General features: G+C 33.4%; 1 protein-coding gene across 3 annotated transcripts; it reads left to right on the top strand.

Moving 5' to 3' along the window:
- Positions 1-1,187: 1,187 nt before the first annotated feature.
- ABHD13 (abhydrolase domain containing 13) lies at positions 1,188-24,957 on the top strand. 3 transcript variants are annotated; one of them, XM_051984176.1, is made up of 3 exons: positions 1,188-1,448; positions 18,760-19,793; positions 24,131-24,957. In XM_051984176.1, exons 2-3 carry the CDS (start codon positions 18,795-18,797, stop codon positions 24,149-24,151), a joined length of 1,020 nt encoding a protein of 339 aa, XP_051840136.1. In that variant the 5' UTR covers positions 1,188-1,448; positions 18,760-18,794; the 3' UTR covers positions 24,152-24,957. The 3 variants fall into 3 exon arrangements, with proteins under 3 accessions (XP_051840136.1, XP_051840134.1, XP_051840135.1); XM_051984174.1 differs by lacking the exon at positions 1,188-1,448 and adding an exon at positions 4,116-4,739; XM_051984175.1 differs by lacking the exons at positions 1,188-1,448; positions 24,131-24,957 and adding an exon at positions 4,117-4,739 and having other exon boundaries at positions 18,760-19,935.
- Positions 24,958-26,309: the final 1,352 nt, after the last annotated feature.

Here is a 26,309-nt window from a genome sequence, read left to right on the forward strand (position 1 = left end):
CTTCCACAAAATTCTTTATTTCAGATTTTTAATTAAGCATACTTCAGACTAAAATTTTATTTCATTTTACGTGAGGAAATGAGTTTTCCTCCTTAATTAGTTTGAAAAGGACTCAAAGAACCCTATAACTGGAAGGAAACTTTTGAATTTAGTACAGTAACCTTATCGTTACTGAGGAGTAAAATGACGCCAAGAAAGTTAAATGTCTTAAGTGACAGAATTGGGACAAGAGCAAAGATACGAGAGGCTAAGGGTTCTAAAGAGAGGAACATTAGATCCAGAATCGAATCTCTTCTTTGGAACTTAATAGCAATTGGTCTGGATAAATCACAATTTCCAGCTACCTATGTTTCTTTTAAGAAAAATACTTTAGAAACCATAAAGGATTATATAAACATGAGTCATCTCTTGGCTCCTTAACTAAGGCTGTTCAATTAATTTTGCTCTGGAAAACTAAATTCTCTTCTGGCTCCCAATCCGGAGCTATTTCAATTTTTTTTCACGACCAAACTAAATGAAGCCATTTAAAAACCTCTGCCTCATTCTCTCAATTCTCCGAATTAATGAAAACCTGTTTTGACATTCTGTGGGTAGTTCTCACTCTCCATCTCATCATCAATTAAAAGCAAAATAAAAAAGAACTTTTATTGGGTAGACAATAGTGGGGCGGAGACAAAAATGCAACTTGATGATGATGCCTGCAGATAATGATGCCAAGAGAAACCTGCTGGACTGTGGACTCATGTTAGGACATGCACAATTTGGGAGAGGAAAACTTCCGGAGGATGCTGAGAATGCTGAAACCCAACAGAAATTGAAACCCAGCCTGGAATCCTAGTAGGGTATTCCTTGCGTACGCGGTCACGTGTGCGTGTATGACGTCACTGAAGAACACCTGCGCAGTAGGAATGTTGGGATTTTTAACTCTCAGGCTTCTCTCCTTTTTCATCTCTCTGCATTTACTTCTACGGTTCAGATATTTACAAGTTTTCTTTCCTCTGCGGCCACCGTTCAAATCCCGGAACCGAGGACGGAGGGCCGCCCTTACCCCATCCTAACTCCACCTCCCCAGACGCTGACACCACTGCGCATGCCTAGGTGCGCAGGCAGGTATTAGATTTGGGGAAGCTGTGCAACTGGCTGCTGCCGCTGCGGTTCCTGACGCGGCGGGGGGGCGAAGGAGGAGAGAAGGCGGAGGCGTCGGGAGCGTGAGACCGCGGGACGACATTTGGAGGTGACACACGCAGCGTGGGCCGGAAGTGGAAGTGGCTGGAGCGACGCTGTAGGAGCTCCGGAGGAGGTGGCGGCGGTGGCGGCAGCGGACCGGGTCGAGGAGGCGGAGGCGGAGGAGGAGGATGAAGAACGACGGAAGAAGCAGCGGTCGAGGCTGTTGCGCGCTTCCAGGTTTAATGTTTCTGGCTACCTGCGCGGCCGAGGAGCGTATCTGAGTAAGTGAGGTTTACAAAGGTAGGCAGGGGGCCAGGGCCGGCCCCGTTCTCCTACAGTAGGACCTCAGGCGGCCCCGACCCCGGGAGGGAAATGACCTGCAACAGGTGCTGGGACCGGGAGCGGCGGGGGCCGGAATTGAAGCCCCAAAAGAAGTGTTGCCTGTGTACCCAGGCTAGCTAAACAGAAGCATCACCCCCGGCTTATTTTCTTTTTTTTTCCCGGATCAGAACCGGCCGAGAGGAGACCTAAGAGTGAAATAAGCGCCCCCCTTCACGATCAGGAGAAAAAGGGTTCAGTTTCTAGGGCTCATTTGGTTAGAAGTCGTGGGTGGCTGTAATGAGAACCTTGGTTACTGGTGATGTATGTCCTATGGGGCATAAGCGTCTATCTGTCACTGCGGGAGCTATTCATTCTGTAGCCTACTAGCTGGCCATGTTTTGGGAAAATAAGGCAGCTTGTTTTCATGACGTGCATTTGATAGTGGTCGTCTTCATTTCTTGAAACTTGTAACTAAGCAATCCTAAAAATTATGTATGGTTTGCTGAATTGCCTGTACGCTCCAGTGCCAAAAACTTAAATACTCCCAGAATTGAATTATTCTAACTAAATCACAAGTCGGTACCCTGGAAGTCCCCTTTCCACCTCCCTAAAAACAGACAGGAGAAAGATAAGTTATATAGCTGTTTGCAGTGATATGAATGATGTTTCCTAAAAAATCTTAAGTAGACCAAATAAAGATAGCAATTTTTGGTGATGTAAAAATGAAATGTACTAAACATTTTAAAAGCAAAAAATGAATATGTTCATAAGTAAAAATTATTTTGAGAAAATCCTGAAGGTAAGTTTAACTTTTCGGAACAAACCACCTAGAGCATAGTATATAACTCGATACTTAGATTTTATTACTGAAAAAACATTAAGATCCTTTTTTTTTTCCTATTCTGTCATTGTTTCATGTTGTGCTGGAAGTTGCCGATACAAATAGAAGTAAAACAAAAGTTAAAAAAAAAATAATCTGACTGCCCAAAAGCTTACTTTCTAGAGCTCATATTCTAGTCATGTAGACAATGTGCAAACACAAATACATATAAAATTTAAGGATTAAATGGAGGTAATCTCAAAACAAAGACACTTACTGTAAGGGTACTCCTCTTTAAAAAAGGTAAAATTTAAGCTGAGTCTGAGGGAAAGCAAACCAAGCAAAATAATTTGATATATTTCTCAAGAAGAGTGTTGTGCTAAAAGTAGCCCCAAAGGGAAAGAGCATTGATTCTCAAATTTAGCAACCTGGGTCCAAGTTCAATCCCTGACTTACTACTTTAATAACTTCAAGTAAAATACCTATACTCTTCCTGACCCTTCTTTCTTTCAAACTCACTTTCTGGAATTCAAAAAATGAGAGGGTTGGAGGAATGGCTCCTCATATTCTTTTTTGTGCTGATGATTTTAAGCTTCCACGAATTAGGAATTCTTAACCTTCTTTTGAGTGTTACGGACCCCACTGCATGTAGTCTGATGAAATCTTTGGACCTCTTTTCCAAATAATATATTTACATGCGTAAAATAAGGTATATAGAATTGTGAAAGAAACCAATTTTATTTAAATAGTTAAAGTAAATTCTCTGCCCAATACAGATCTAATACAAGCAGTGTGTATGTACTATTTTATTCTGTGGATTATTTTTGATTTTCTTCTTTGTTTTCTCCAGTATCTCCTCTTATTTGTCTAATAGTTTCTTCTCTTTTTTATTTCCTGCTTAAGATCTGTCCTGACCAGTTCCTCCCCACCTTTGTTCCTATCTTTATACTTTTTAAGAAATTCATTCACTTAGATGGATTAAATTTACCTTTACACAAATGACTCCAAAATCTCCATCTCTGACCTCTTACCCAAATGTCAAACCTGAATTTCCAACTTATGTAGCACTTGAAGGTTTGCAAAAATTCTTTATGCATATCATCTTCTTTGATCCTGACAACAACCCTAGAAAGATAGGTGCTATTGTTAGCCTCTTTTTATTTATTGTTATCCTCTTTTTAAAGGTAAAGAAACTGAAACTGGCAGAGGTTGTGACTTGTTTAGGGTTACACAGTTCAGTGTATGAGGATGGATTCCATGTAGATGGCCTACCAAGACTTGAGATTTAAATAATCAAAAACTGTCTTCCTTTCCTTTTTTTGATTTCCTTACTATTACTCTGTTGGTGAAACTTCTTAGTCAGAGACCTGGCATTTAACATAATACCTATCATAGTACCAGCAAGCTCCTACTGTTTCAGGCAATATGCCAAGCACTGGAGAAACAAAGAAAGGCAAAAAATAGCCCTTGCTCTCATTTTAATAGTAGTGACAATGTGGAAATTAACTATACACAAACAAGATATGTGCATGATAGATTTGAAAGACTTATTGCAGAAATTGGGATTTTACCTGAACTTGAAAGAACCCAAGAGAAACTAAGAGTCAGAGATAAAAGGAATTCTGGGCATGGAAGACAGCCACTGAAAATGTTAAAGTTGGGAGATGAAGTGTTGTGTGCAAGAAATTGCAAAGGGAGATAAACCTCATTGGATTGGACAGTATATGGAAGAGGGGATGGTGTAAGAAGATTGGAAGGGTAGAAAGGAGCCAGGTTATGAAGGACTTTGAATGCCCAACAAGATTTTATATTTGATCCTAGAGGTGATAACCCCTGGAAATTATTTGAGTAGGGAACTAATATGGTCAAATTTATGCTTTAGGAAGATTAATTGATAGTCCCGTGGAAGATGCATTGTAATGGGAGAGACTTTTCAGGGAGACCAACCAGCAAAGTTATTGAGACAGTTTAAGTCTGATGTGATAAGGATCTGTACTATAATAGCCTTCATATCAGAGAAATGTTAGGAGGGTAGCAATGATAGGAATTAACAATTCACTGGAAATGGGGAATATATGAGAGTGAGAGGTTGAGGATGACACCTAAGATATAAGTCTGTATGACTTTAAAGATACACTTGACAGTAGTAAGGAAGGTAGTGAGAAAGGAGAGCTTAGGGAGAAAAGTTAAATTTAAAATATCTAAAAGGGAGCTGAAGGTGCAGGACTGAAGGTCAGGAGAGAAGTTAGGGCTGGACAAGTAGATCTGAGATAATAATTGAAACCATGGGAGCTTATGAGATCACTAAGTGAAAAACTGTAAAGGAAGAAGAGAAATTGGCTCCAGACAGAGCTTTGGGGACCCCCACTCTTAGTGGGTGTGATGTGGATGAATGTCCAGAAAGGGAGAAAATTATGGAGCCATCATACAGGTAAGGGGAGAATCAGAAAAGAGCAGTATAGTGAAAATGTAAAGAGCAAAATATCAAAGAGAAGAGGATGATTGACAGTATCGGAGATTGCAGAGGATGAAGAGGTGGCATCTAAAAAAAGTCCATAAAATTTAATATCATTGATAATTGCATATAGCAATTTTATTTATGAGGATGGAAGTCAGAATGCAAAGCATTTTTAAAAAGAGAGTGAATTCCATTGTGTACAGTGTTCAACCACTTTTGAAATAATGTTATAAAATCCAGCAAACATTTTAAAATTCTTACCACCTAGGCTTTGTTCCAAGTACCAGGAGTACAGAGACAAAAATGTTAAAAAGTTCTTGCCCTTAAAAAGCATCCATTTTCTTTGTGTGTATGTGTATATACATATATATGAAAATGAAAAATGAAAAGGCAGTATAATGCAGATATAAAGAGATACAATCTTTCTGAGGGAACCAAATGGGTAAAAGGTGGAGTTACTTCATTCAGCTGGATCATAGAATCATTGTAAAATAATGAGGGCATGTCAGAGAATTTAGATTGTGGAGAGGTTTAAAAAATGTGAAGCTGAGGAATTTATATTTTTTTTTTCCTAGAGACAAGAAAGAACTAATAAGTTCTAGTTTATGTGGCACTTCCTCCATGAATATTTTTCCCTGTCCCTCCCTACCCTTTTTGTTTAATAGTGAAATATTCTCCCTTGAATCTTTTAGCACTCACATATCTTCTCTTTGTAATTATGATGTCTCATTTCATAACATAACTAATGAATGTTAGATCATGACCTTCATGAAGACATTAAAGTATGCTAGGCTTTGGAGGGGGTTAAAAGAAAAATTATTCACCCTTTGTCCTCTAGAAGCTGACATTTTAACTGAAATGATTTGATCTAATTAGGATTTTTCAGACAGATTATGGTTGTTTTCTTCCGTGGCATCATCTTTGGGTTTAGAGCTAGATTTATTTAAGTATACTGCTAAGATTATTAAAATGACATTAAATAAATTTACTAGTATAATCCTTGTGTAGATAATAATGTTTTATTCATGTGTTATTAGGTTATTGTTAGGTTAAACTAGACCTTTAATTTGCATAAGAGGATGTACCTTATATTTAGGCCAGTCATTTCTAAGAGCTTCTGAATTGATTTGATTATGCTATAACTGTATAATAAATAATAGTTATATGGTAGTTACATATACTTATATTTGTGCATATGTAACTATTGTATGTGTGCATATATATATATATATACACATACATATTTTTATATACACATGTAGTGTGTATATATAGTGTGTATGTGAATATATAGATATTTGGTAAAGATAAGGCATTGTGCATTTATATAACACCTACTGTATGCCAGGCATTGTGTTAGATTCAATCACACCAATATTAATAATAATAATAATAGCTAATACTTATATAGTACTTGGTATATCATGGGCACTATACTAAACACTTTACAAATATTATCTCATTTGATCCTCACAACAATCCTTTGAGGCAGGTAGTGATATTATTCTTATTTTACAGTTGAAACTAAAACAAACAGGGGTTAAGTGACTTGCCCAGAATCGCACACATTTAAGTATCTGAGACTGGAAACTCAGGTTTTCCATATTTCAGACCCAGTATCACCAGCTTCCTCTATTTGTTTGATTTTTGATACAAAGATTTTATCATGATGAGGAAAGTATATGTAAGTTGAATATGTGTTTGTATATATAATAGTTACATATGTACCATGTGTTGGAAACACAAAGTGAAAAAGAAGAGAGACCTGAGAAGCAACTCTCTCATTTTACATATGAGAAAACTGAGGCCCCTAAAGGTAATTTGTTCAGGGTCACACAGCTAGTAGTTATCGGAGGCAAAATTGGAACCCACATACTATTGACTTCAATTCTGCCATGTTGTCCTGAAAGAACTTAATATTCTGTGGGGGAGTTCAAGGATGTGAAGACAACATGTGCATTTATTGATATATACAAAATAAATTTGTTGATGAGAAAAGTTTTGTGAGATATTTTAGGATGCAAGCTGGTAAAGAGGAAAGAGCATTGAACATGGAGATGGTGCTTTAAGGATGGATCCTAAGCTTCATTCCTAACCCTGTTAGATTTTTGGCAAGTCTCTTAACCTTCCTTAGTTTCATATTCTTTGTAAAGTAAAAAGATTATATTAGATGAAAAGTCTCTTCTAGCCTTAGATCCACTTCTGTGATCCAAAAGGTAATGGTTGAGTTAAATCTCAAAATAAACTTAGGATTCTAAGAGAGTAATTGAGGAGCATTGCGTGTTCTAGAAATAGGGGATAATCAGTTCAGGAAAAAGGAATGGGAAAATGGAGTGCCATGTAATATGATGAATTATAAGGCCTTACTGACTGACCTTAATTTTTGAAGGAGAGTTATGTAAAGGGGTTGAAAAGGTAGGTTGAAGCCAGGTTGTTAAGGAATTTCAGTGCAAAAGAGGTTTATTTGCTTCCACAGAGTGACTGAGTTGAGAATATGACATGATCAGATCTTTGCTATAAGAAAATCCCTTTGATATGCTTCCACAGAGTGACTGAGTTGAGAATATGACATGATCAGATCTTTGCTATAAGAAAATCCCTTTGATAAGATATGTAAAGGTTGGATTGATGGGGTAAGGCATTTGAGGTATGAAGAATAGTTAGTGTTTCATTAATCCATTCTAGTAATTTTGGGAGCCCTGAGGAGGGAAAAGGGACCATAGGGATTAGATATATGAGCCAAGGGATGTTGAAGGGGGCAAGGATGATTTTGAGTTTTATGTACTTGTATTATTGGAAATGAGAGTCATCAACCGTAAAAATCTTGAAAGAGAAGTGTATTTTGAAGTAAATATGAGTTCTGAAAGATCTTTTCTTTGCTCTAACCTGATGCCCTTTTCCATATTCCCCTTTAAAACAATACACAGTTGAATTCAGTGCTGAGGAGATTTTGATTTCAGTTACCCTAATTTTATCCCCAGTCTTGCCTAGTTTCCTCAGGTATATTTTTTTCTCTCTAAACCCCTTCAGTATCCAGAAATTCTCTTCAGACTCAGTTCCTAACCTTTCTATCCTGTAACTACTTTTTCTCAAGAGAAGCAACATGGTATTCTGTATATAGGATCCCTGTGGGTCATACATTAGTTTTAAAATGTGGTATTACTACTACTTTATTGTATTTTTTTATTTATTTGCACTTTATTATCATTAATATTTGACTCCTCTACTGTAGTGCGTAGAGAGAGAGAGTGAACTTCAAAGCTTCAAAACGAAGTTCAAGCCTTTCTTCTGACATATACTGGCTGTGTGACTTTAGACATATCACTTAACCTCTCTAGGAATCTCTCTAAGACCAAATTGTAGTAAATGAACCAACCTGTTAAGGAGCTTTCTTGTCTGGTCTTCATGACTTTAAGGATCATACTCTTCATGAGGCTTTCTTGGCAAAGATAGTAAAGTGATTTACCATTTCTTTCTCTAGCTCATTTACAAATGAGGAAATTGAGCCAAATAACTTTGGTTAATTTGCTCAGACTCACACATCTCATAAGGGTGTGAGGCCAGATTTGAACCTCAGCTCTTCCTGATTCTTGTTCTCAGCTCTCTATCCACTTAGCCACCTAGGTGCTTTTAAAAATATCAGTGATATTACACAATAATAATAGTTTGTATACTATGAACATTTTGTATTGTTGTTCATTTGTGTACTATTCTTTGTGACCCCTATACTGCAGTGGTTTGCCATATCTTTACAGTGGAGTAAAGCAAATAGAGTTAAAGTAATTTGCCAGAGTCAAACAGCTTGTAAGTTTCTGAGGTCACATCTGAAGTCAGATCTTCCTGAGAACTATTCACTAAACTACCTAGATCAGTGAAAATCAAAAATCTAGTATCTAACCCTTTTCTCAAACAGTAGTATTTTCTACTATCCATTTAGAAATTGTATTTTATTACATTACATTCTTTTAATTGTTACTATTTTAATAATACTGTTTTTATTAGAAACTTAAAGTATTTCATATATATTACTGGTTAATTAGACTTTTATAGCTTTGTCTGGGAAACTATCCATGTTTAATAACTGTCTTTATGGGAAACTTTGTTCTATAATCTATAGAACTGATTTAAAGCAAATTCTTTACATCATCCATTTGTAAATCATAGAACGATTAAATTATGTGTGGGGCACTTAACAAAATATTTTAACTACAACATTATAGTTTTTCATTCTTCCTTATTATTGTTTCCCTTGCTTTGACCCAAAAAATGCGTTTATTATTCAGCAAGCACTTACTAAGCACACGTCTTAAAGGCTCTATTTTAATCACGGATTTGAGAAAAGAATAAAAGAAGCAAAAATTAAAAGTAGACCCTGACTTTGAGGAATTTACATTCTACCGACTTTTATTTAACTGTGATTTTTCAGATTAGATTATGTTTGACATCTTCCATAACATGCACCATTCCCTTTGGATTTAGGATCTGACACTGAAGTACAAGGTATTTAGACTACTGTTAACTCTGTCAATTAAGAGCATTCCCCAATTTTGTTCAGAAGGGCTTATTATTGTGGGAATTTTCTTGGGCAGCAACTTGTCATCTAATTTATTGATAGTCGGTGATTGTTCATTCACTCCACATGATTATTTAATTTTTTTTCTTGATCATTGTATATGAAATTAATAGATAATATATTTTATCTCCAACTTTTTGATGGCACACATCTGAGTCTCCATTTCAGATGCCTAGATGGCATGGTTTCTCAAATTTTCAATCCTTGGCTGAAATAAATATGGATGTTGAGAGCATGTTAAATCTCAATCATAATTTAAGGGAAGTGTGAAAGGAGAGAAAAGCATCTGGAACTGTGATTGAATAGTAATGCTTTCTCAACATCCCATTGTAGTCTAATTATGCTTAATGTATTTAAAGTTATAAAAACATAATCTTGAATTTTTTTTCTTTTTTTATTTTTGCTGAGGCATTTGGGGTTAAGTGACTTGCCTACGGTCACTCAGCCTGGAAGTGTTAAAGTGTTTGAGTTCAGATTTGAACTTGGGTCCTCCTGACTTCAGGGCTGGTGCTCTATCCATTGCACCATCTAGCTGCCCCTTGAATTTTTTTTCCCCCAAGAAAAAATAAGATATAGGTAGTTGCTAAACATAATATAAAGAAATAGCATTATCAATACCCTTGCAATAAGGAATTTGATACTAATGAATATTAGTAATAACAACAAAATCAATCCTTTAAGTCATTTGTTCTGTTAGTGTTTTTAATCTTCACTACCTAATTTCATTTATATTTCCATTGATCTGTAGAAGTATATACTGCATAACTTATTAGTTATGAAAATATATTTTATTAATATTGGTTCTGCTATTGTAGGTAAAATTAAGATTGATATTTTAATTACCTTAATGTGAATTTTTATAAGTTTGATGCTCTGTTGGTATAAAATGTTTTAAATTTTTTCACCAATATATATCACTATTACAAAGGTGGCTAATATGTAGACCACTAGGTGACCTGAGAAAGCCTAGTTGGGTGACCATAGATAGGTTATTTCTTCAAGTTCCTAACTCTTAAACTGTGGGTTGAAAACCCTTATGGGATCATGTAACTGAATGTAGGGTTATAAAATTATAATTATCAGTAAATGTTTGTTTTGTATACCTATTTTTTATATATACCCTGAGTTGCATAAAAATTTCTTGGATGAAAAGGGGTCACAGTTGAAAAGTCCTGGACTAGATGACCATTTGATTCTTTTCGTGTCTAAATCTATAATCTTATGCTTTGTAACTTGACAAAATAATATACAAATGTATAATCAATAAAAGGCTTGGGGCTTAAATCATCTATAAAGTTCTTAATTGTATGATTTTTTTCAATAATAGAAGGGCACAGCCTGAAGAAGTGAAACTTCTGTGGTGGCAAAAAAGAATGAGTTTAATTTAAATGAATTTATCTACTTCCATTCTCTTTAATTCTCCAATTCCCATTTAACTTAGTTATAGAATGAATAATCCAACATAACAGTAGAGAAGCACTATTTCACTTTTGTCATTGACTACCCAGATTATAATTTCTTTTTGGGAGGATAAGGTCAGGATTGCATTTAGGACTTTCAGAAGTAAATAGAAGTACCCAAATAATACTAAATGAGTTCATCATTTGTTGCAAGACAAACATGACGCTGTATATTTATAACATACTTTATGGTTAACAAAATACTTTCTTGTTAAAGTACTTTCACCTGATTCTTTGATCTATTTTAAATTAATATGTTAGACCTTATTTTCATTAGATTCTCCCTCTTCCATTTCCCCTCTCCTCCATACTCATCCTCCATACTCACACATATACTCTGAGATTCACTGGCTCTGACTGGCTTGCTATTCCTTATACAAGACTCTCTGTTATCTAACTCAAGGCAACTTCATTGCCTGTGACCAATGCCCGAGATTCTCTCCCTTTTTACATCTCTTCCTGATTTTACTGTCTTTTTTCAAGCTAAACTTCCATCTTCTACAAGAATCCTTTCCCCATTTCCTTTAAAGCCTGTACAGTAACTTCCCTCTGTTGTTTATCTCCAATTTATCTAGCATTTAAATTGTGTGTAGTTTTTTCCTCTATTGTATTACCCCTCTATCCCACCCCCCACTTCCATTAAACTATGAGCACGTTGGGAACAATCCGGTTTTTGTGTGTCTTTGTATCCCTTCCACTTAGCACAGAATTAGGTGCTTAATAAATCCTTGTTATTTGAACTTTGACTGCTTTATTTTGGAATACATTTTTTATTTCTTTTTAAAATATAATAGCTTTTTATTTTCAAAATATATGCAGGTAGTTTTCAACATTCACCTTTGCAAAACCTTGTGTTCCAAATTTTTCTCCCTACCTTCCCCACTCTTTCTTAGACAGCAAGTAAGTAGTCCAGTATATGTTCAACATGTACAATTTTGCTATACATATTCTCACATTAATCATGCTGCAAAAGAAAAATCAGAACAGAAAGGGAGGAAAAATGAGAAAGAAAATACAAGCAAGCAGCAACAAAGATGGTGAAAAAACTATGTTTTTATCCACATCTCAGTCCCCACAGTCCTCTTTCTGGATGCAGATAGCTCTCAGTCTATTAGAATTTGCCTGAATCACCTCATTGTTGAAAAAAGTCACATCCATCAGAATTGATCATCTCATAATCTTGCTATTGCTGTGTACAATGTACTCTTGGTTCTACTCACTTCACTTAGCATCAGTTCATGTAAGTCTCTCCAGATCTTTCTGAAAGTGTCCTGCTGATAGTTTCTTATAGAGCAATAATATTCTATAACATTCATAAGTATTACTTAGCCATTCCCCAACTGATGGGCATCCGCTCAGTTTCCAATTCGTTGACATTGCAAAAAGGGCTGCTACAAACATTTTTGCACATGCGGATCCTTTTCCTTTTTTTATTATCTCTTTGGGATATAGGCCCAGTAGAGACTCTGCTGGATCAAAGGGTATGTACAGTTTGATAAGCCCTTTAGGTATAGTTCCAAATTGCTCTCCAGATTGGTTTGATCAGTTCACAACTCCAACAGTAGTGTCCCAGTTTTCTCACATCCCCTCCAATATTTATTGTTATCTTTTCCTGTCATCTTAGCCATTTTGAGAAGGGTGTAGTGGTCTCTCAGAATTGTCTTAGTTTTTCTCTGATCAGTAGTGATTAGAGAAGTTTTATATGAAATGGTTTTAATTTCTACATCTGAAAATTGTTCATATCTTTTTACCATTTATCAATTGAAGGTTTGTATTCTTATACATTTGAATCAGTTTTTTGTATATTTTAGAAATGAGGCCTTTATCAGAACCCTTGGATATAAAGATTTTGTTTCCCCACTTTTCTGTTTTCCTTCTACATGGGTTTTGTTTGTATAAAAACTTTTAAATTTAAAATAATCAAAATTAATCATTTTGTATTTCATAATATACTCTAGTTTTTCTTTGGCCATAAATTCCTTCCTTCCTTCTCTACAGATTTGAGAGATAGACTATCCTTTATTCTAATTTGCTTATAGTTTTAGTTTTTTATGTCCAAATCATGAACTCATTTTAAACTTACCTTAGTATATAGCAGGAGGCCTCAAACTTTTTAAGTAGGGGGCCAGTTCACTGTCCCTCAGCCAGACTATAGTAAAAACAAAAACCTTGTTTTGTGGGCCTTTAAACAAAGAAATTTCATAGCCCTGGGTGAGGGGGATAATCATCCTCAGCTGCCACATCTGGCCTGCTGTCCATAGTATGAGGACCTCTAGTATATAGGGTATTAGCTGTTGGTCAGTGCCTAGTTTCTGCTGTATTATTTTCCAATTTTCCCAGCGACTTTTGTCAAATAGTGAGTTCTAAACCCAGAAGCTGGAGTAAATTATTTTTGTCATTGATTATTGTTATTTTATGAACCTAACCGCTTCCACTGATTTCTATTCTTCATTCTATCAAATGATTTTGATGAATGTTGCTTTATAATATAGTTTTAGGTCTGGTACAGCTAGACTACCTTTATTTGCACTTTTTTTTCATTATTTCCATTTAAATTCTTGATGCTTTGTTCTTCCAGGGGGACTATTATTTTTTCTAGCTCTGTGATTTCTTGGTAGTTTTAATTGGGATGGCATGGAATATATTTTTGATATTGACAAAGCCATCGGGTTAGTACAGAAAGAAGAAAGAGAGTGTGTGTGTGTGTGTGTGTGTGTGTGTGTGTGTGTGTGTGTGTGTGTGTAAAACAAAAAAAGTTAGGTTCTGAAGAGATGCTCTTCCACATGTTTTGAAATATATCTGTTTAGACACACATACATTTAAGAAACTGAAGATGGATCAGAATGTTTAACTTGGGGGAGGTCATATTTTCCATGCCCTCTCCTCTCTGTTGAAGAAAGCAGATCCTTACTACAAAGATGGAATTCTTCATATTGAAATATGGGACTTGGGTTGATCATCTCCCAGATCTTCTGGGTTCAACTATATAAGTCCCAAATGCCAGAGAATTCCAAATAGTATTTTAGGAATTCTTCTCTGATTATTCTGCTAAAGTATGACATAAGATACATTGAATGTAAACTATGGCTAAATATCAGTCCATGATTAAGACGTCCAATTTTGAGTGAAAACATCCAATTCTGACCACTTCTCGGAGAGAATGAACATCTTTGGAGATGTACTGATGATTCCTCAGACAATGATGAGGAAAAGATGCCAGATCTGGAATAAAGAAAAAAAAAATTTTCCCCAAGATTTTGGGAAAGGAAGATAATTTCTGTGTAAAATTTTCATAATTGAGAGAATTCCTGCATTAATAGCTCTAAAAGCAGATAATCCTTTAATTTGATGCATTTTCAATGTTTTTAAAAGTCTTCACTAAAAATTGTATGGGTCAGTTTTAAGTAAGCTGAAGCATTAACTTTATTCGGGAACATTTTTCCAAACTTCTAAGAAGTAAATAAGGTTTAAGCAATTGACAAAAGTCATTACAATTTAAAAAGTAAAATTTACTGAATCTCTTTACTGCTTCATTATGCAGATACTGACATAGTATGAAAACTTTGCTTTTTTAAAGTAGTTTAAAATAACTTCTCCCTGATTGAACAGTAAGACTAGAGAGAATTGAAAATATTTATATTTGATGACCGAGGGCAAACTCCTGAAACAAGTTTAATTGGCTGACAACTTCAGGATTGTTCCACTGATGTTTTATTTTTTTAAAAAAATTTTTTTCACTTCACATTGTATTGGTGGTTATTAGTTTTCCAAATGTATCTTAACTGAAAGTAATAAAGCCAAATACATTTAGTATGGTTTGACCCTTAAGGTTTTACATGTCTTAATATTGTCAAAATATTTTGGATACACCCTATTTCCTGAGCCAAAGTCCAGTAAAAGCTGGCTGTGCCCTGAGCTTGGCATAACAATACTCCTCTGCACTTTGGATGACCTCACCCTTTGGCAGAGTATATTGCTCTAGATGTTCACTGAGGGATTTAGCTCCCTGTTTTCCAGAACCATCCAACACATGTTCATGATCCTTGTTGCTTTTAACCACCAGGCCACAGAATTCTGGTTCTGTACCTTGAAGAATAATCGCATTAGCTGTACAGTTTCTTCTTCTATAAAATGGTGATAATGCTTATTTTTTCAAAAGGTTGTAAGATACGCTTTGTATTAAAATAAAACACTTTGTGAGTGTAAAGTATTATATAAATGTTGATACTGCTATTTCTTTTCCCAAGTTTCTGTTTTTTTTTTTTCCCCCAGAGGAATATTGTCGGGATAGAGGACTGACAAAGCAGGCTTAGTGGTTATATTTAATCTTTGACTTTATTTCCAGAAATATCTGTTCTTATTTCTCATCACTGTTAGAAACACTCAGGGAGAAGTCAACTCAGTTCTTTTAATTAATAACTCCTGATTATTTCCATTAGGATTCATCCAAACCAAGACATTTGATAATCTCTCTGTTCCACATGTTTTAAACTGGATTTATTCTGTTCAAGGAACCACCTTCTACTCATAACAAATGATGTAGGATTTTGATATTGGTTTTCTTTCTTTCTTTCTTTCTTTTCTTTCTTTCTTTCTTTCTTTCTTTCTTTCTTTTTTTCTTTCTTTCTTTCTTTCAAATCATTGTAGCTTTTTATTTACAAAACATATGCATGGGTAATTTTTCAACATTGACCCTTGTAAAACCTTCTGCTGCAACTTTTCCCTTCCTTCCCCTCACCCCCTCCCCTAGATGGCAGGTAGTCCAATAAATGTTAAATATTTTAAAGTATATGTTAAATCCGGTATATGTATACATATTTATACAGTTACCTTATTGCACGAGAAAGATCGGATCTAAAAGAAAATTTTTAAAAACCTGAGAAGGAAAACAAAAATGCAAGCAAACAATAACAGAAACAATGGAAATGCTGTATTGTAGTCCACACTCATTTCCCATACATAGCTCTCTCTCTCTCGGTGTAGCTGATTCTCATTATTACTGAACAATTGGAACTGGTTGAATCATCTCATTGTTGAAGAGAGCCACATCCATCAGATTTGATCATCATATAGTATTGTTGAAGTGTATAATGATTACCTGGTTCTGCTCATTTCACTCAGCATCAGTTCATGTAAGTCTCTCCAGGCCTCTCTGTATGCATTCTGCTGGTCATTTCTTACAGAATAATAATATTCCATAATGTTCATATACCACAATTTACCCAGCCATTCTCCAATTGATGGGCATCCATTCAATTTCCAGTTTCTAGCCACTACAAAAAGGGCTGCCACAACCATTTTTGGACATATGGGTTCCTTTTCCTTCTTTAAGATCTTTTTGGGATATAAGTCCAGTAGTAACATTGCTGGATCAAAGGGTATGCACAGTTTGCTAACTTTTTGAGCATAGTTTCAAATTGCTCTCCAGAATGGTTGGATCTGTTCACAGTTCCACCAACAAATCAGTGTCCCAGTTTTCCCACATCCCCTCCAGCATTCGCCATTAGCTTTTCCTGTCATCTTAGCCAATCTAAGAGGTGTATAGTGGTATCTCAGAGTTGTCTTAATTTGCATTTCTCTGATCAATAATGATTTGGAACATCTTTTCATATGACTAGAAATAGTTTCAATTTCGTCATCTAAAAATTGTCTGTTTATATCCTTTGACCATTTGTCAATTGGAGAATGGCTTGATTTCTTATTAAAGTCAATTCTCTATATATTTTGGAAATGAGGCCTTTTTGTTGGTTTTCATATTTGCAGTTACTTGGCATTTAGTATCCCTTTCAGTTGGCTTTTTTTTTTTTAAGTTACTTTGTAAAATATATATTCTAAACCTAATCTAATTATTCCTTTTTGGTCTATATTTTTTAATATGAGGTTTATTTTAAAATTGTAAAATAAATCAAAATATTTGCTGTACTATAATGATCTGTTCTTTTTCTATTTAAACTTTAGCCAGAATAATTTTAGGACAAAGTAATCATTTATTTCTTCTTTACAAATTAAATATTCCAAATACAGATTTTTGCTTGTGCTTTTAAAAAAAAATTACCTTAAAACAAATAAATTTGAATTCCATCGAGGTTTTAGTAATTTAAAAAAGGACTATTGGTCCTTAGCATTGTTAATGTTAGCAATGATTACTATAGAATGTATTTATTAGTTTAAGTTTCTGGACCAAATGTTATTAGTATATTATTGTTTAGCTTTCTTTTTTTATTTAAATGCAAGCCATCTTTGTCATGAGTATGCAGTTTCATAAACTTGATTTAGCATCTTCTAACATCCATTTCTTCTGCTAAATATAAATTAGCTAATTGTAATAAAGAATACTACAGCTTGGTGGCAGTGTTAGTTCCTGGGATGTGGATAAAAACTAATAGATTTTTGAAATCTAACTCAAATTTTGGAAATCACTTTGCAAAATTAAACAAAGAATAAGTACTACTTTAGATATTTGATTATCAGTACCACAGTGAAAAATTATACTTGATTTAAAAAAAATTTCTTTTAAGCCCTTATATTTTATCATTCATATAGACTATTACTTTTTAGGTCTTAAAATTGGTTATATTTTTAATATCTCAGAATAATATGTAAGCTTAAATAGTCATTAACCAAGAAAGAGGTTCATTGTTGTGTAGAGAATAGAGCATTGGACTTGGAGTCAAGAAGACTTTTTTCTGATACTGTATGACAAGTTACTTAAAGTCTCTAAGCCCCAGTTTCATCTGTAAAATAAAAGTCTTATATTAAACGACTTTGAAAATCTCTTCCCACTCTAAACTTATTATCCTATGATCCTAGATTGAGGAAAAGAAAAAATAGTGGTGATAGGGTCTAAAAATGACTTAATAGTTCCATGGAAGATTGTAAGATTTTTTCTTGCTATGAAGTGGAATTTAATATGAAGGGTAATTTAAGACTTCAATGTATTTTTAAAATGCTCTATTTACATTTTAGACATTGATGAACTTTATGGGATTATCCTGTTCTCTTAATATTTTTCTATTGATTTATTTCATATTTTTAGTAGTTTTTCTTTATTTTATTTTCTGCTTTATCTTAAATTTTTGTTGCTTTTCATTCTTAAATGATTTGTATATATGTAATTTTGGCATAATCACTGTTAGATGTAATCGTGAAAATAGAGTTTGTGTAAAAGATGAGTATAGATCGTAAGATGTATAATTCCCTGCCTTTGGGGAAAAAAAGTTTTTACTTTGTCAGTTGTGTTTTTTTATTTCCTTCACTTTATCACTTTTTAATTCATTTGAAAGGAAAGCATTGGTTTTGAAGGCCTCTTAACAAAAAGATTTATTGAACCAAGGTGTTAGGCTTTAAGGAAGGAAGAAAACTTTTTTTCTTGTTTTTCTTGAATTTTTTCCCTAATTTTTTAAAAATAATTTTTCTTATTTTAAAATAAAAATTATTCATATTACCAGTTCATATGTGTTCTTAATAAGAAAGCAGTACCACTTTTAGATGTGGCTTCCACTATACATATAAACCTGGTTTCATTAATTGGTACATTTTGCGAATTTACATAGGTATAGAAATAATGTTGTATGGGTTAGAGTGTAGTCAAGTTATGAAGTCTGAAAATTGATCAAGTAAAGGAGATGATTGAAAGCTGCAAAAAATAAATGATTTTAGGAACCCCTTTATTATAGCAAGATCTCACTTTTTAACAGAATTTTCTTAAACTGAGCCCTTCTTAATCTAATAGCCTGATTATTGACTTTTAAGAAGTTCTTAGTCAAAATATCTCTACAAAATTCCTTCTTTTCTTTGGATTTTTTTTTTTTTTGGATTAATACCTCCACATATATAAACTTAAAATCTAATACTTTTGTCATATTTCATAAAAAAGGGTGATTGGAGTTTTTTGTTTCTTTAGTAAATGAAATACTTTGTTGAATTTTTGGTTATATATTTCTTTCTTTTCTTTTTTTAGGATACTTATGGAATAATAGTTCAAGGAGACCTACAATGGAAAAGTCATGGATGTTGTGGACCTTTGTTGAAAGATGGCTATTAGCCTTAGCTTCATGGTCTTGGGCTCTCTGCCGTATTTCTCTTTTACCTTTAATAGTGACTTTCCATCTGTATGGAGGCATCACCTTACTTGTGTTAATATTTGTATCGATAGCAGGTATTCTATATAAATTCCAGGATGTATTGCTTTATTTTCCAGAACAACCATCATCATCCCGCCTTTATGTCCCTATGCCCACTGGCATTCCACATGAAAACATTTTCATCAGAACCAAAGATGGAGTGCTTCTCAATCTTATTTTACTGAGATACACTGGAGATGATTCAACATATTCCCCAACTATCATTTATTTTCATGGAAATGCAGGCAATATTGGTCACAGGTTGCCAAATGCTTTGCTTATGCTGGTTAACCTGAAAGTTAACCTTTTACTTGTTGATTATAGAGGCTATGGAAAGAGTGAAGGTGAAGCAAGTGAAGAAGGACTCTACTTAGACTCTGAAGCAGTACTGGACTATATGATGACCAGACCTGACCTTGATAAAACAAAAATTTTCCTATTTGGCCGTTCCTTGGGGGGAGCAGTAGCTATTCACTTAGCTTCTGAAAATTCCCATAGGATTTCAGCCATCATGGTAGAGAACACATTTCTAAGCATACCACATATGGCTACTACTTTATTTTCTTTCTTTCCAATGCGATATCTTCCTTTGTGGTGCTACAAAAATAAATTCCTGTCCTACAGAAAAATCTCTCAGTGCAGAATGCCTTCTCTTTTCATCTCTGGGCTCTCAGACCAGTTAATTCCACCAGTAATGATGAAGCAGCTTTATGAACTTTCCCCATCTCGGACTAAAAGATTAGCTATTTTTCCTGATGGAACTCATAATGATACATGGCAGTGCCAGGGTTATTTCACTGCACTTGAACAGTTCATCAAAGAAGTTATAAAAAGTCACTCCCCTGAAGAAATGGCAAAGACTTCATCCAATGTAACAATTATATAATATTCTTTTTCTGATTAATGCACTGTATCTTGACTTGTGCAAAGTGATAAAGAATGTTAATTTTTAATTGTGTATTATGTCTGTACTTGCCTAAAGAGTAAAATTAAACTTTGAAAGGTCTTTAATACTTCTCTGTGATGATCCAGATAGTTTTTACATTTGAAAAACTGTCGTTGTTGGAATAGTTTCATACATTTTCATCAAATCTTTCAATATGGATATGTATCCATATTTTATTATGCCAATATAATGAAGACTATTCAAAGGTTTCTGGTTATAGCAGTTGTAATAATCTATAATCATTGCTATTCTTATACTTTGGTGAGAAGAGAGGTAGATGAGGGAGGAAAAAGTTGAGATAGCAAGACATTTTTCTGTATTCTTCACTTTAGGAAATATTGGGACAATCATGGTTAGCAAACTGTGTTCTGTAACTGCATATTTCACTTCAAGAATTAATATAAAATGCATGATCGTATTTTATTCCCTGAATTATGCAATTCAATATTTTTAATGTAAATAGCACCAGTAGTATACTAGTGTATACTATAATCTGGGTTATATCTATTTTTATGTAAACATTTTATTACATGTTTGTCAAAAGGATAAACCATAAGGCCTGTGTGCAGGGTGCCATTGACTTAGCTTCTGTGAGTGCTGAGGTCTTTTTCCTCCCCTTAGTAATAAGTAGAAGCCCTTAAACAAATGTAATCATAGTATTTCTGTTGAGTACAACCAAAATCCTTGGCATGTCAAAATAGATATTTAGGATTTTACTGCAGCTTTTGTTTGTTGTGTTTATCTAAATTTTTAAACATTTATAGTCATTTTGGTGGCAAAGAAAATTTTAGCTTATGTAAATATCAACAATCTGTAGCTGGACATACTAATAGCAGCCATAACAAAGATTTGAACTTTTTAGAGAATTAACTTTGAAAGTACTTCTCATTATGTGATTGTAGTTACATAGAAGAGTTAAACTATAACCCTTATTTGAATTTTAAGTCCCAGTATCCATGTAAACCCCAAACCAAAGCCAAGATGTCAGCTCAGTGGATTTACCAAAAAAAGAAAAAAAGGTAGAAAGAAAACATCATGTTCTTTGGTTTCCTGCTCCATCTGGTATTAAAAAGAATAGTGTCTGTATCAAATGTTAGATTTTATAGGAAGTATTTTATTTCTGTAGTGGAGGGCAGAGAATTTCCCAATTTTGCCATAAAGCATATTTTCACTATAGGTATTTTTTTTTTTTAAGATTTCTAAGCTACACAGTTTAGTAGACTTAAATGGAAGTAGTATTTAGATATGTTTGCAGAAATATTTTCCCTTTGATTCTTGGAGTATTCCATAATCATTGCTATTCTTATACTTTGGTGAGAAGAGAGGTAGATGAGGGAGGAAAAAGTTGAGATAGCAAGACATTTTTCTGTATTCTTCACTTTAGGAAATATTGGGACAATCATGGTTAGCAAACTGTGTTCTGTAATTGCATATTTCACTTCAAGAATTAATATAAAATGCATGATCGTATTTTATTCCCTGAATTATGCAATTCAATATTTTTAATGTAAATAGCACCAGTAGTATACTAGTGTATACTATAATCTGGGTTATATCTATTTTTATGTAAACATTTTATTACATGTTTGTCAAAAGGATAAACCATAAGGCCTGTGTGCAGGGTGCCATTGACTTAGCTTCTGTGAGTGCTGAGGTCTTTTTCCTCCCCTTAGTAATAAGTAGAAGCCCTTAAACAAATGTAATCATAGTATTTCTGTTGAGTACAACCAAAATCCTTGGCATGTCAAAATAGATATTTAGGATTTTACTGCAGCTTTTGTTTGTTGTGTTTATCTAAATTTTTAAAACATTTATAGTCATTTTGGTGGCAAAGAAAATTTTAGCTTATGTAAATATCAACAATCTGTAGCTGGACATACTAATAGCAGCCATAACAAAGATTTGAACTTTTTAGAGAATTAACTTTGAAAGTACTTCTCATTATGTGATTGTAGTTACATAGAAGAGTTAAACTATAACCCTTATTTGAATTTTAAGTCCCAGTATCCATGTAAACCCCAAACCAAAGCCAAGATGTCAGCTCAGTGGATTTACCAAAAAAAGAAAAAAGGTAGAAAGAAAACATCATGTTCTTTGGTTTCCTGCTCCATCTGGTATTAAAAAGAATAGTGTCTGTATCAAATGTTAGATTTTATAGGAAGTATTTTATTTCTGTAGTGGAGGGCAGAGAATTTCCCAATTTTGCCATAAAGCATATTTTCACAATAGGTATTTTTTTTTTAAGATTTCTAAGCTACACAGTTTAGTAGACTTAAATGGAAGTAGTATTTAGATATGTTTGCAGAAATATTTTCCCTTTGATTCTTGGAGTATTCCATAATGCTACCTTACCAAAAATGTAGCAGATGAGCCATAGATATAAGGTAAGTTGTTTTCAGTAATGTTTGACAGTTCTATGTAAATGAGGTTTGTACATATATATCAACTTTTCAGTACAATTTTAGTTATGATTCTCATTAAGTTCGTATCTTTTTATGATTCTCATTAAGTTCGTATCTTTTTCAATTTGCATTCCTTGATTTAATAAAAGCAGCCATAGTATAAAGACTCAGTAAATCAGTAATAATTTTAGTCTTTATTTAAAAATTGTTCTGTGAAGTTTGGACTAGAACTATTTTTCACAAATCACATTTTTATAATACAATCCACTTCAATGTTAAAGATAATAAAGTCAATGAGAGTTATTGGGAGTACTTTTTTTTTTTTTAACATAACTGAATTATTAAGAAAAGTGCTCTTCTTAAGAAAAGCTTCTTTTTTGGAAAGTATAATCTAGGATAAATTTTCCACTCTAAAAACTTAAATAATATCTTGTCCATGTGGTCTATTGAGTTCTATGTTTTTAATGTCATTCAAAAGAATACATATATTTTCATCAAGCTCTAATATTATAAAATAAGTTGATTCTGGAAAATTAGGAACAATTAGTAATGTCCACATTTACACAGCAACACTTAATTGTAAACACTTTAGGAATTTGTGTTGAAAATAAAATTTTAATTTATGCCAAATGTTTAGCTTCACCCATTTTTTGTTAAATTATAAAAATTGCTAACTGGCAATTTTTTTTAAGGGTGCTAGTGTATTATGTCCTCTGTCTTTTGGAGGAAAAGCGCCTCTGACTTTTGTAATGTATTGAGCAATTTGTATGTGGAGTTTTCTGTTTCTTTACTAGGTATTTGAGGGAAAACATCCTCTAGTCAGATGGTTGAGGGGGTGGAAAGTACACCAGAGGTCTATGAAATCCATAGCAACCTATTTTCAAACATATTTCATGTTTTGTGGCCAAAAGTGATCATTTAGTTATGACAAAATGAATAAATTCAATTGTTCTCTTTCAGACAATCTGTCAGAAATAATGGAAATACATATATAAATTTTCTGATTTAATTAATATAATAGTTGTCGTAAGAATGTTCCCCCATGAAATTTAAATTTAGTACACAATTGTTATTTTGGGGAAAATCTGTCTTAAAATAGCATGATCCTATTTTTAAGAATCTTGTTAGGATAAGGACATTCCATTGAAGAATGATAAAAGAAAGCAAATTTGCTTTTGTACTCTGATAATATCAAACACCGAAACAGTGGAAGTTATAGGAGATTGGAAACATATCCAGAAAGGGAAATCTAAATAGGCTTCATTATATTAGAGGTTTGCCACAAAATGAATTTGATAAGCAAGAAATTTGACCAGCATGTGTTAAAAGCTCTTACAGCCCTTTTGAAATACATAAATTTCTTTGAGGCACTAGTTGATGCTATCACCCTAGGGACAAGAAATAGTTTTAAAATTATATTGCATTTATTGTTTCCTTAAAAACTAAATCAGGGGATGGAACTTGGATTTTAATGTCTAGAAAAGCTTACCTTGTTTTACTAGATATTTTGGTCATTGATAATTATATATTTTCCAACTTTAATTTTATGCATCTTTCTGCTGTTCAGTAGTTCCTTTGCTGTGTTCTGGCTTGATAGAATTGGCAAACATTCAGTTTATTTGGCTATTATTTTATTTAATATTTACTTGTCTATCCAGTTGGTCAGTAATAGTAGAGGGAATAGACTTATTTTGTGGTTTACAAGAAATAAGGCCATAATGAATTTTATGTAAATTTTTATCTTGTAAAATCTGATAGTAATATTTTGTAGTACTATTTTAAATTGCATTCCATCATAGTTGGAAGTGAATTTGGGATAAGATCATGAGCATGTCTCTCAGAAATCACTTTTTTTTCTAGGTCATGAATGGAGACTACTAATAAGGATTCAGCGACTCGTTATTTTTGGCATCATTTATGAAATTTTGAAAAAAAATGCAAATAATGCTTTCAGATTATCCAGTTAAATTGAGCTATCTTCCTTCATATCACTCAGGTAAAGTTACAAAATGACATAGCACAAACATCTATTTATAAATCTCCCAATTGAAAGGATAGTCGGTGAAATGCACTTCTGTTTGTTTATATATAATATATGCACATCAGCATCTCTTGGCTAATCAAAAGTGTCATACATTAATTCATATGGTGAAATTAATGCAAACTGTCATCTTACCCATAAATCGATCCATCTTAGCCAAGTGACACAAATATACCTCCATTTATATTTCATATTTTTAGAACTATGTATACTTTAAAATAGGATTGTGTACAAGAGACACTTTACAAAAGTGCCATATATAAATACCCATTTAACAAAGAAGAGTGGTATGTGGTGTTGAAAATTAATTTAATGCTAGCAGAATTCCCATCAGTACAGTGTATACTGAAAATTAAATTCTCTACGTAAAATAAATTCAGGTTGTTAAAAAAAAAAGATTCTGAAGTCATAATGTAAGTCATATATTTTTTCATTTCCTTGCCATTCTTATTTCAAATAGTGGTGTAATGCATTTTATAAATTAAACTTAAACATTGCAGTATATTTATGTGCTAACCATGGCAGTCTTAAACATTTACATTTTGATTTTTTACAACAAATTTATTTTAAAGAACACTTTCTATTTTTCTGTACTGACATATGCAATAAATTGATACATTAAAAGTTTGAGTAATGTCTAAAAAAATCTGTAGTTGGTTGTTTTTATTTCCTGTTAGAGTATTTTAAGTTCCATAATAAGTCATGTCTTGTTAATAATTTATCATTCTGTTCTGGCATTGTTTAAATCTATAAATTAGAATTTTTTTCCTAAGGTAAATTGCTTAGTTATTTAGTTTAGGCTAATACTTAAATTAGGCTAATACTTGAATTCCCTCAACATTATTACTTGATGGTGATAGGAGAAAGCCTTGAAGCATTTTCAGTAACTGAGAAAAGTGAACCTGGTATTGGAATTTTGTAAGTGGGTTGACAGATTGACAGCTCTTTATAAATTTCCAAGAATTCCCTCTTGTTCACTTAATTATGCTAATAAATGGAATTACCAAACTTAAAAAAAAAAATGTGCAATAATTTTCCAAGTCTTTGGTGAATTTGCATCCCCATACACTCTAATAGAGAAATTTGTTATGGGGATATTCCAAATTAGATACAGGGAAAAAGAAACCCTAAAAATGCTGGAGGGTAGAGAATTCCCCAGATAGACACTACATAGCCATCCTAGAATAATTCCCATTACTTCACTGTAAAAAGATTTAAGTGTATTTCTAAGTTGAAGTTCATTTAGTGCCTCACTTGTGAGACCTTGGCATTTTATTATCAGAAAACTTGCCCCAGAATTCCTATAACTGCAGTAAACTTTTACTTTGTATAAGATACTAAGATAAATTCTTGGACGGATGTAGAAAAAGAATTTTCATGCTCTTAAGAATTTACAATCTGGAAGAAGAATATTAAACATGTATCTCGAATAAGTCATACAAAATGACTTAGTAGCACTTAAAAGGATGATAAAAAGTTGAGATTGAAGGGAAGACAGAGGACATTTTAGTTATAGAAAATTGCAATCAAAGACAATGTTTTACTAAAATATCGGTTATGTATTTGTCTCCTTTCAAATCCAGTTTGTCTGAGAAGTAGAATAGTATGAAGTGAATCTGTAAAGATAGATCAAAGCTGGATTGTTGAGAGCTTCAATTTGTCATTTAGTAAGATGATGAACATTTGTTCAAGATTTTAAAGTAGTGGAATCACATGAAAATACTTGACTATATTGTAAATTAAAGGGGAAAAGATGAAGTAAGGAAATCTTGTTAGATTATTTTTTAGACCAAGTAATAGATATGACTGATTTAAAATGGTGGCATTGACAGTGATGAGTAGATGGAGATTAAAAGTATTGATAGAATGGACAGTGGAAAATGAGTCAGATCAATCATCATATGCCCAGCACTATACTAAGTACTGGGGATACCTAGAAAAACAAGACAGTCCCTGCTCTTGAGCATTTCACAGCAGAATGGAGGAAACAATATGGCA

This window comes from Antechinus flavipes, chromosome 3 (genome assembly GCF_016432865.1).
Source record: "Antechinus flavipes isolate AdamAnt ecotype Samford, QLD, Australia chromosome 3, AdamAnt_v2, whole genome shotgun sequence".
Classification (NCBI taxonomy): domain Eukaryota; kingdom Metazoa; phylum Chordata; class Mammalia; order Dasyuromorphia; family Dasyuridae; genus Antechinus; species Antechinus flavipes.

Excerpts from the sequence above, each read along its gene's own strand:
- ABHD13 (XM_051984174.1), top strand. The coding sequence starts at position 4,691 with ATGTGGATGAATGTCCAGAAAGGGAGAAAATTATGGAGCCATCATACA. Across the intron at positions 4,740-18,759 it reads ATTATGGAGCCATCATACAG|GATACTTATGGAATAATAGT; the intron begins GTAAGGGGAGAA and ends TTCTTTTTTTAG. Across the intron at positions 19,794-24,130 it reads TGGCAAAGACTTCATCCAAT|GTCATGAATGGAGACTACTA; the intron begins GTAACAATTATA and ends TTTTTTTTCTAG.